Source organism: Aegilops tauschii, chromosome 2, assembly GCF_002575655.3.
Source record: "Aegilops tauschii subsp. strangulata cultivar AL8/78 chromosome 2, Aet v6.0, whole genome shotgun sequence".
Classification (NCBI taxonomy): Eukaryota; Viridiplantae; Streptophyta; class Magnoliopsida; order Poales; family Poaceae; genus Aegilops; species Aegilops tauschii.
The window spans coordinates 479,629,535-479,641,511 of NC_053036.3; the positions used below are offsets into that span (position 1 = coordinate 479,629,535).

The 11,977-nt window shown below is 48.4% G+C and overlaps 1 protein-coding gene across 1 annotated transcript; it reads left to right on the forward strand.

The window, feature by feature from the left end:
- Window positions 1-10,376: 10,376 nt before the first annotated feature.
- Window positions 10,377-11,547, forward strand: LOC109764364 (nicotinamidase 2-like). The gene has a single exon (XM_020323204.4). The coding sequence runs from the start codon at window positions 10,616-10,618 to the stop codon at window positions 11,216-11,218; it is 603 nt and encodes a 200-aa protein (XP_020178793.1). The 5' UTR covers window positions 10,377-10,615; the 3' UTR covers window positions 11,219-11,547.
- Window positions 11,548-11,977: the final 430 nt, after the last annotated feature.

Sequence of the window (11,977 nt, forward strand, 5' to 3'; positions counted from 1 at the left end):
TGCAAGACCATTGAAGGTATTACTCAAATAAACAGAGTAACCATTATTCTCCTTAAATGAATTACCGTATTGCGATAAACATAATCCAATCATGTCTATGCTCATCGCAAACACCAAATAATGATTATTTAGGTTAACACCAATCTCGATGGTAGAGGGAGCGTGCGATGTTTGATCACATCAACCTTGGAAACACTTCCAACACATATCGTCATCTCACCTTTACCTAGTCTCCGTTTATTCCGCAGCTTTTATTTCGAGTTACCAACACTTAGCAACCGAACCGGTATCTAATACCCTGGTGCTACTAGGAGTACTAGTAAAGTACACATTAATATAATGTATATCCAATATACTTCTGTCGACCTTGCCTACCTTCTCATCTACCAAGTATCTAGGGTAGTTCTGCTTCAGTGACCGTTCCCCTCATTACAGAAGCACTTAGTCTCGGGTTTGGGTTCAATCTTGGGTTTCTTCACTAGAGCAGCAACTGATTTGCCGTTTCATGAAGTATCCCTTCTTTCCCTTGCCCTTCTTGAAACTAGTGGTTTTACTAACCATCAACAATTGATGCTCCTACTTGATTTCTACTTTCGCGGTGTCAAACATCGCGAGTTGCTCAAGGATCATCATGTCTATCCCTGATATGTTATAGTTCATCACGAAGCTCTAATAGCTTGGTGGCAGTGACTATGGAGAACCATCACTATCTCATCTGGAAGATTAACTCCCACTCGATTCAAGCGATTGTAGTACTCAAACAATCTGAGCACATGCTCAATGGTTGAGCTTTTCTCCCTTAGTTTGCGGGCTTAAGAAACTTGTCAGAGGTCTCATACCTCTTGACGTGGGCACGAGCCTAAAATCCCAATTTCAGCTCTTGGAACATCTCATATGTTCCGCGACGTTTCAAAATGTCTTCGGTGCCTCAATTCTAAACCGTTCAACATTACACACTGAACTATCACGTAGTCATCAAAACGTGTATGTCAGATGTTCACTACATCCACAAACGACGCTCGAGGTTCAGCACACTGAGCGGTGCATTAAGGACATAAGCCTTCTGTGCAGCAATGAGGACAATCCTCAGTTTACGGACCCAGTCCGCATAATTGCTACTATCAACTTTCAACTAAATTTTCTCTAGGAACATATCTTAAACAGTAGAACTAAAGCGTAAGCTACGACATAATTTGCAAAGACCTTTTCACTATGTTCATGATAATTAAGTTCATTAATTATTTAATGAACTCCCACTCAGATAGACATCCCTCTAGTCATCTAAGTGATACATGATCCGAGTCAACTAGGCCGTGTCCGATCATCACGTGAGACGGACTAGTCATCATCGGTGAACATCTCCATGTTGATCGTATCTACTATACGACTCATGTTTGACCTTTCGGTCTCTTGTGTTCCGAGGCCATGTCTGTACATGCTAGGCTCGTCAAGTCAACCTAAGTATTTCGCATGTGTAAATCTGGCTTACACCCGTTGTATGCGAACGTTGGAATCTATCACACCCGATCATCACGTGGTGCTTCGAAACAACGAACCTTCGCAACGGTGCACAGTTAGGGGGAACACGTCTCTTGAAATTTTAGTGAGGGATCATCTTATTTATGCTACCGTCGTTCTAAGCAAATAAGATGTAAACATGACAAACATCACATGCAAATCATAAAGTGACATGATATGGCCAATATCATCTTGCGCCTTTGATCTCCATCTTCGAGGCGCGGCATGATCACCTTCGTCACCGGCATGACACCATGATCTCCATCATCGTGTCTTCATGAAGTTGTCTCGCCAACTATTACTTCTACTACTATGGCTAACGGTTAGCAATAAAGTAAAGTAATTACATGACGTTTTTCATTGACACGCAGGTCATACAATAAATTAAGACAACTCCTATGGCTCTTGCCGGTTGTCATAATCATCGACATGCAAGTCGTGATTCCTATTACAAGAACATGATCAATCTCATACATCACATATATATAATTCATCACATCCTTTTGGCCATATCACATCACATAGCATACCCTGCAAAAACAAGTTAGACGTCCTCTAATTGTTGTTGCATGTTTTACGTGGCTGCTATGGGTTTCTAGCAAGAACGTTTCTTACCTACGCAAAAGCCACAACGGTGATATGCCAATTGCTATTTACCCTTCATAAGGACCCTTTTCATCGAATCTGATCCAACTAAAGTGGGAGAGACAAACACCCGCTAGCCACCTTATGCATCAAGTGCATGTCAGTCGGTGGAACCTGTCTCACGTAAGAGTACGTGTAAGGTCAGTCCGGGCCGCTTCATCCCACAATGCCGCCGAATCAAGATAAGACTAGTAACGGCAAGCAAATTGAACAAATCATCGCCCACAACTACTTTGTGTTCTACTCGTGCATAGAATCTACGCATAGACCTAGCTCATGATGCCACTGTTGAGGAACGTAGCAATAATTCAAAATTTTCCTACGTGTCACCAAGATCAATCTAGGAGATGCTAGCAATGAGAGAGAGGGAGTGCATCTTCATACCCTTGAAGATCGCTAAGCGGAAGCGTTACAAGAATGCGGTTGATGGAGTCGTACTCGCAGCGATTCAAATTGCGGAAGATCCGATCTAGCGCCGAACGGACGGCGCCTCCGTGTTCAACACACGTACAGCCCGGGGACGTCTCCTCCTTCTTGATCCATCAAGGGGAGATGAGAAGTTGAGGGAGAACTCCAGCAGCACGACGGCGTGGTGGTAATGGAGCTCGTGGTTCTCCGGCAGAGCTTCGCTAAGCACTACGGAGGAGGAGGAGGAGTTGGAGGAGGAGAGGGCTGCGCCAGGCCAGGGGTGCGGCTGCCCTCCCACGCCTCCACTATATATAGGGGCAAGGGAGAGGGGGGCCGGCCCCTTAGATCCCATTTGGTGGGAGGGGCGGCGGCCAGGGAGGGTGGCTTGCCCCCCAAGTCAAGGGGGGCGCCCCCTCCAGGGTTTCCCCCAACCCTAGGCGCATGGGCCCTAGGGGGAGGTTGGTGCCCAGCCCACTTAGGGGCTGGTTCCCTTCCACCTACAGCCCATAAGGCCCTCCGGGGAAGGTGGACTCTCCCGGTGGACCCCCGGAACCCCTTCGGTGGCCCCGGTACAATACCGGCATACCCCCGAATACTTCCGGTGACCGTATGATGACTTCCCATATATAAATCTTTACCTCCGGACCATTCCGGAACTCCTCGTGACGTCCGGGATCCTATCCGGGACTCCGAACAACCTTCGGTAACAACATACTATTTCCCATAACAACTCTAGCGTCACCGAACCTTAAGTGTGTAGACCCTACGGGTTCGGGAACCATGCAGACATGACCGAGACATCTCACCGGCCAATAAACAATAGCGGGATCTGGATACCCATATTGGCTCCCACATGTTCCACGATGATCTCATCGTATGAACCACGATGTCGGGGATTCAATCAATCCCGTATACAATTCCCTTTGTCCATCGGTATGTTACTTGCCCGAGATTCGATCGTCGGTATCCCAATACCTCGTTCAATCTCGTTACCGGCAAGTCACTTTACTCATTCTGTAATGCATGATCCCGTGACTAACTACTTAGTCACATTGAGCTCATTATGATGATGCATTACCGAGTGGGCCCAGAGATACCTCTCCGTCATACGGAGTGACAAATCCCAGTCTCGATTCGTGCCAACCCAACAGACACTTTCGGAGATACCTGTAATGCACCTTTATAGCCACCCAGTTACATTGTGACGTTTGGTACACCCAAAGCATTCCTACGGTATCCGGGAGTTGCACAATCTCATGGTCTAAGGAAACGATACTTGACATTAGAAAAGCTCTTAGCAAACGAACTACACGATCTTGTGCTATGCTTAGGATTGGGTCTTGTCCATCACATCATTCTCCTAATGATGTGATCCCGTTATCAATGACATCCAATGTCCATGGTCAGGAAACCATAACCATCTATTGATCAACGAGCTAGTCAACTAGAGGCTTACTTTCCAGTTAATACAATTATAGCATGAACAATAGACAATTATCATGAACAAGGAAATACAATAATAACCATTTTATTGCCTCTAGGGCATATTTCCAACAAGTAGTTCATCACAGAAACCGGTTCCTGTGACGTCTATACCAATTAATGAGGAAGATCATGAAACTTTAGATCAAGTTGTTACTGAACCTCGTAGGTTAACCAGAGTAAGATCCGCACCAGAGTGGTACGGTAATCCTGTTCTGGAGGTTATGTTACTAGACCATGACGAACCTACAAACTATGAAGAAGCGATGGTGAGCCCAGATTCTGCAAAATGGCTTGAGGCCATGAAATCTGAGATGAGATCCATGTATGAGAACAAAGTGTGGACTTTGGTTGACTTGCCCGATGTTCGGCAGGCTATCGAGAATAAATGGATCTTCAAGAAGAAGACTGACGCTGATGGTAATGTTACTGTCAATAAAGCTCGACTTGTTGCAAAAGGTTTTCGACAAGTTCAAGGGGTTGACTACGATGAGACTTTCTCACCCGTAGCGATGCTTAAGTCTGTCCGAATCATGTTAGCAATTGCCGCATTTTAGGATTATGAAATTTGGCAAATGGATGTCAAAAGTGCATTCCTGAATGGATTTCTGGAAGAATAGTTGTATATGATGCAATCGGAAGGTTTTGTCGATCCAAAGGGAGCTAACAAAGTGTGCAAGCTCCAGCGATCCATTTATGGACTGGTGCAAGCCTCTCGGAGTTGGAATAAACGTTTTGATAGTGTGATCAAAGCATATGGTTTTATACAGAATTTTGGAGAAGCCTGTATTTACAAGAAAGTGAGTGGGGAGCTCTGTAGCATTTCTGATATTATATGTGGATGACATATTGTTGATCGGAAATGATATAGAATTTCTGGATAGCATAAAGGGATATTTGAATAAGAGTTTTTCAATGAAGGACCTCGGTGAAGCTGCTTATATATTGGGCATCAATATCTATAGAGATAGATCAAGACGCTTAGTAGGACTTTCACAAAGCACATACCTTGACAAAGTTTTGAAGAAGTTCAAAATGGATCAATCAAAGAAGGGTTCTTGCCTGTGTTACAAGGTGTGAAGTTGAGTAAGACTCGATGCCCGACCACTGCAGAAGATAGAGAGAAAATGAAAGATGTTCCCTATGCTTCAGCCATAGGCTCTATCATGTATGCAATGCTGTGTACCAGACCTGATGTGTGCCTTGCTATTAGTTTAGCAGGGAGGTACCAAAGTAATCCAGGAGTGGATCACTGGACAGCGGTCAAAAAGATCCTGAAATACTTGAGAAGGACTAAGGATATGTTTCTCGTTTATGGAGGTGACAAAGAGCTCGTCGTAAATGGTTACATCGATGCAAGCTTTGACACTGATCCGGACGATTCTAAATCGCAAACCGGATACGTGTTTATATTGAACGGTGGAGCTGTCAGTTGGTGCAGTTCTAAACAAAGCGTCGTAGCGGGATCTACATGTGAAGCGGAGTACATAGCTGCTTCGGAAGCAGCAAATGAAGGAGTCTGGATGAAGGAGTTCATATCCGATCTAGGTGTCATACCTAGTGCATCGGGTCCAATGAAAATCTTTTGTGACAATACTGGTGCAATTGCTTTGGCAAAGGAATCCAGATTTCACAAAAGAACCAAGCACATCAAGAGACGCTTCAACTCCATCAGGGATCAAGTCCAGGTGGGAGACATAGAGATTTTCAAGATACATACGGATCTGAATGTTGCAGACCCGTTGACTAAGCCTCTTCCACGAGCAAAACATGATGAGCACCAGACTCCATGGGTGTTAGAATCATTACTGTGTAATCTAGATTATTGACTCTAGTGCAAGTGGGAGACTCAAGGAAATATGCCCTAGAGGCAATAATAAAGTTATTATTTATTTCCTTATATCATGATAAATGTTTATTATTCATGCTAGAATTGTATTAACCGAATACATAATACATGTGTGAATACATAGACAAATAGAGTGTCACTAGTATGCCTCTACTTGACTAGCTCGTTAATCAAAGATGGTTATGTTTCCTAACCATAGACATGAGTTGTCATTTGATTAACGAGATCACATCATTAGGAGAATGATGTGATTGACTTGACCCATTTCGTTAGCTTAGCACTTGATCGTTTAGTATGTTGCTAATGCTTTCTTCATGACTTATACATGTTCCTATGACTATGAGATTATGCAACTCCCGTTTACCGGAGGAACACTTTGTGTGCTACCCAACGCCACAACGTAACTGGGTGATTATAAAGGTGCTCTACAGGTGTCTCCGAAGGTACTTGTTGGGTTGGCGTATTTCGAGATTAGGATTTGTCACTCTGATTGTCGGAGAGGTATCTCTGGGCCCACTCGGTAATGCACATCACTATAAGCCTTGCAAGCATTGCAACTAATGAGTTAGTTGCGGGATGATGTATTACGGAATGAGTAAAGAGACTTGCCGGTAACGAGATTGAACTAGGTATTGAGATACCGACGATCGAATCTCGGGCAAGTAACATACCGATGACAAAGGGAACAACGTATGTTGTTATGGGGTTTGACCGATAAAGATCTTCATAGAATATGTGGGAGCCAATATGAGCATCCAGGTTCCGCTATTGGTTATTAACCGGAGGCGTGTCTCGGTCATGTCTACATAGTTCTCGAACCCGTATGGTCCGCACGCTTAAAGTTCGATGACGGTTATATTATGAGTTTATGTGTTTTGATGTACCGAAGGTAGTTTGGAGTCCTGGATGTGATCACGGACATGACGAGGAGTCTCGAAATGGTCGAGACATGAAGATTGATATATTGGACGACTATATTCGGACACCGGAATGGTTCCGGGGGTTATCGGATATATACTGGAGTACCGGGGGGTTACCGGAACCCCCCCGGAGGTTATTGGGCCTCATGGGCCCAAGTGGTGGAAGAGGAGAGGCGGCCAAGGGGCATCCGCAGCCCCTCCCTCCCAAGTCCGAATCGGACAAGGAGGCCCCCCCCTTTCCTTTCCCCCCCTCTCTCCTTCCCTCTCCTCTCCTACTCCAACATGGAAGGGGGGGGAGTCCTACTCCCAGTGGGAGTAGGACTCCTCATGGGGCGCGCCAAGGGTGGCCGGCCCCCTCCCCCTCCTCCACTCCTTTATATACGGGGAGGGAGGCACCCCCTAGAGACACAACAATTGATCCCTTGAATCCCTTAGCCGTGTGCGGTGCCCCCCTCTACCATAATCCACCTCGGTCATATCGTAGCGGTGCTTAGGCGAAGCCCTGCGTCGGTAGAACATCATCATCGTCACCACGCCGTCGTGCTGACGGAACTCTCCCTCAAAGCTCGGCTGGATCGGAGTTCGAGGGACGTCATCAAGTTGAACGTGTGCTGAACTCGGAGGTGCCGTGCATTCGGTACTTGATCGGTCGGATCGTGAAGACGTACAACTACATCAACCGCGTTGTGCTAACGCTTCCGCTTTCGGTCTACGAGGGTACGTGGACACACTCTCCCCTCTCGTTGCTATGCATCACCATGATCTTGCGTGTGCGTAGGAATTTTTTTGAAATTACTACGTTCCCCAACAGAATCGACACACTTGCACAAAGGGGCCTCCTTTCTTTTTAGTGGGGGAGCAGTGGGTGGCTGCGGCGACCAGCTGATGCTGAGCATTGACGCCGGACTTGCTCCCGTTTTAGCCTCGTTTTTCTTCTATTTTGTGTTGCGCCTAGGGGGTCCAGTCCTTCCCACCAATCTTGAGCTTGTCCGAGGCTCTTGAAGAGTGTCAAAGTTCAGTCACTCGTCAGTAGAAGAGGATTTCTCAAGTGTCCAGCCAGGAAGAGGGAGAAAGCTTCCAACTGGGCTTTTTCCATCTCCCCCTGAAAGGATCATCCAATTCCTGATTGTAGTTTGAATTTGCCCAATCACATGTTTGAAATATCTCCATGAAGTGTTATTAACGATCATGGAATTCCTATATTTTCACAAACACCACATGGAGGCTGCATAGGCCACATTAAGGGCGGAGTTCTTTTTATTAGCTACCCAATAATAACAATTGATAAGTAATCACCCCACTATAGTGCAAAAATGCCCATTCATTGGGGTCCGGATGTATTTAGCTACCACACATTCAAAGAACAAATGATGGACAAATTCATCATCGAAATAAAACACACAGTCAAGGGGTTTGATGATAGATCTCCGCTTTATTCCTAGCTACGTTGACTCCCACTGGGGCGACATTATTATGAAAGTTCCGCGCATTCCTCTCTTTTCACAACTCCCAAGAGATGAGCAGCATCAAGGAAGCAAGCAGTCTGCGCAGATTGGGTCTTTTGGTTAACATTGTGGCACCATCACTCTTTAATGAAAGGCGCATCACTTCAATCAGAAGGATACACACCATGGGGACCAAACCAAACTTTGATCAGCGCCAAAGTCTGACAATCTATCAGCATTGGAATAGAAGGTGGACGACGGCCGACTGCTGGACCTGCTTGCATTGGGGACAAATGTTACAACTTGGCCACCCACGGCGTTGAAGCCTGTCCGCCGTCCAAATCCTATTGTTGATTTCCAGACATGCGAAGAACATGCATTTAGGAGGCTCCCAAATCGTCCAAATGGTCGGAATCATGGATGTCTCGGTCTGGCCAAAGAACTGCGTCTTGTAGGTTGCTGCCGCCAAGTAGTGTTTATCAATAGTCAACTTTCAAGTGATAGTGTCGGGTATGTCTACGTCGAGTGGACATGGGAGACCCTCTCCCAAAGGGTGACAAATTCAGAAAGGTGTTTGACGGTGGTGCCCTGCAGACCGTCCAACTTGAAGGTCTAGAAGTTGTCATGTGGAGCCAATAAAACTAGCAATTCTTCTTCTTCTTCGACAAGCCATAGATTTTAGGAGCCAGATCTTTGGGCCGAGCCAAGAAGACTCCTAAATACTACTTGGAGCTTGGTAGCCACGGCAAAGATATTTCAATAACGAAACCAATAAAGAATGGCCGATGCTAGGCGTCATCCGGCTGATAAGAGCCAAACTTAAGCCGCCTGATCAGCCGTTCATTCGCTCAGGTACAGTGTATTTTGAGCCGCCCGATCCGTGATGGCAAGACTACACGAACGCCCCACAGCAGCACCGAACGCTGCATCTAGCCGCCGGCGAGCGCTGAGATGCAGTACCTGGAGCGACAGCGAGCACTGCATCGGAGCACGGGGAGCCGCCGGCGAGCGCTGAGATGCAGTACCTGGAGCGACGGCGAGCACTGCATCGGAGCACGGGGAGCTGCTATGCAGCGGTCGTCGAGGCCACCGGAGCTGCGATGCAGCGGCCGCGACGCCGCCGGAGGTGCGATGCAGTGCTCGTTGATGCCGCTGGAGGTGCGATGCAGCGCCCGCGACGCCGCCGGAGCTGCAATGCAGCGGCCATGTCGTCGTCGGAGTTCCATTATAGCCGCGGCCGTGCTCCATTGCAGCTCCGTTGAAGCTCCATTGCAACCGCGGCGGAGCTCCATTATAGCCGTGGCGGAGCTCCAATCACCCCGAGCGCTCCATTGCAGCTCCGCCGCCGACGATTGCAGCACCAATAGACGCCGAGGTTGCATTGCAGCACCGACCACGGTTCCAACGCAGCACGACGGCCGTGGACGAGTTGTTGCGTCGCAGCCCGCGGCCGTGGACGCGTTGCTGCGTTGCAGCACCGACGGTCGCCGACGAGCGCCGTACCGCATCGCCGGCAGCACAAAAACGAGCGGCCGCCCTCCGGCCTGAGTGTTGCGTCGCAGCCGAGCGCGAGGTTGCAGCGCCATGGCGGTGCGTGCGGGGCTTCATCGCCTTCGTTTGCGGCAAGGATGCAGCTGGTGGTGCGCGCTGCTGCTCCTCTCTGGTTCACAGCAGCGGCGCGGGGCGGCGATGCCATGGGAGCTCCTGTCTCAAGCGGGGGCAAACAGAGGTGGGGAAGGAGATGTGTGGTGGAGAGATGACGCAAAGAGATAACGTCGTGGCGCTGGAGGGGAGGCGGTGGATGGGCCAGGGACACGTGTCGAGCGTGGCGAGCGGTTTATGTCCGTGATAAATCATCCGGTTGTTTTCAAGTGATTTCCATAAAGAATACGTGTATACTATGCACTCGGCATTTCTCCCTGCAGGTCTTATTCAGTTGTGTCGATTTATTAGGATTTATTAATGACATAGGACTTAGTTGTTTAATACTTATATCACAATTAGTTTTGCTTTATGCCTTCATGCAAACAGACGAAAGGAAAAAGCCTGTTGTCATCAAGCTGAAATTGCTGTTACCAGATCCCTCTGTTCAGCTCTGATCGGGCGTCTTGTTGACTGTGCATCATCCATAGACCATAGCCCCGTCATACTCGACGTGCCCAGGAGAAGGATCTGCCGTCTTGGACCTGGATGTCTGGAGCTTTGACACGTTTTCTTCCGTGTCCCGGACCGAAGCCTCCAGCTCTCACCTTCCGTGTTGCCCGCGTGCGCAGCGCGCCGCACCGCTCACGCCCCAAATTTCTCGTGATCTCATCGCGCGCAGCATCCCACCGCCCACCACGCCGACCATGCCGCCCCCGGCCGCTCCCTCCTCGTACACCAGGTACGAGACGCGCCGCCGCAACCCCAACCCGCGGGAGGCGGCGCTCCTCGTCATCGACGTGCAGGGCCACTTCGCGTCGCTGGCCGCGCCGGCCATGCCGGCCATCGCTGCCACCGTGGCGCTCTGCCGCGGCGCCGGCATGCCGGTCGTCTACACCCGCCACGTCGACCCGGAGCCCCGGAACCGCCCGCTCGCCGAGTGGTGGGCCGGCGACCGCATCGACGCCGGGACACCCGCCGCCGAGCTGCTCCCCGGGGCCGGCCGCGCCGAGCGCGACCTCGTGGTGGAGAAGAGCACGTACAGCGCGTTCGCCGGCACGGGGCTCGAGGAGGCGCTCCGCGGGATGGGCGTGGAGGAGGTGGTCGTGGCGGGCGTGATGACCAACCTGTGCTGCGAGACCACCGCGCGGGACGCGTTCGTGAGGGGCTTCCGGGTGTTCTTCTCGGCCGACGCCACGGCCACGGCCAGCCGCGACCTGCACGAGGCCACCCTCGCCAACATGGCCTACGGGTTCGCGTACATCGTCGACTGCAACCGACTGGAGGCGGCACTCCGGAAGGACAAGTGAAGTGCCAACACCTACCTAGCTAGTACTACCTCCGGTCCCTTTGTATTTTGTGTCAAATTTTAACTATAGATCTAACTAATAAAATAGTTATATACTCCCTCTGCAAAGAAATATAAGAGTGTTTAGATAAGTAGTTATCTAAACACTCTTATATTTCTTTACGGAGGGAGTACAAATTATTATTGGATTCGTATTTGAACAATTTTTTCATTTATATAAATCATCATCACGAAGGTAGTATGCCATAGTTCACTCTGCCTAATGCATGTGCCCGGCGTACTGTTCCTTCAACGTAATGAATTTGATGTTCCAGACTGTTGTCAGTGCCACTCAGAATCACCACATTGATCCGTTTTCGTTTTTTCTTTGGCTTTGGTGGCCTTGCAGATATTATTCAGAAAGTAAAACAGGAATACAATTATCCAAATAAGATGTTCATATCATTTGCAGCGACAAAGTGTTGTGCTATTTAGCTCCCACACTATCAGTTTGACTTACATCTATATGAACATAAGGGATCATTTCATCACCATTGAAACTATGAGAACTTGCTATATATCACAATATGCAGTTGACGAAACTAAAATTACACAGTGCAGACGAGCAACACATTTCAGAATTACCTGTATTTTGGTTATTTCGTAAAAAGTTGTATTTTCCTAATGCTGTCTTGTGTTGGGAAATCCATGCCGCAAACTCACAATGCACATTACTAGATGAAGAGCTGATCAGATATAATCTACTTTTGGTGTAATGCAG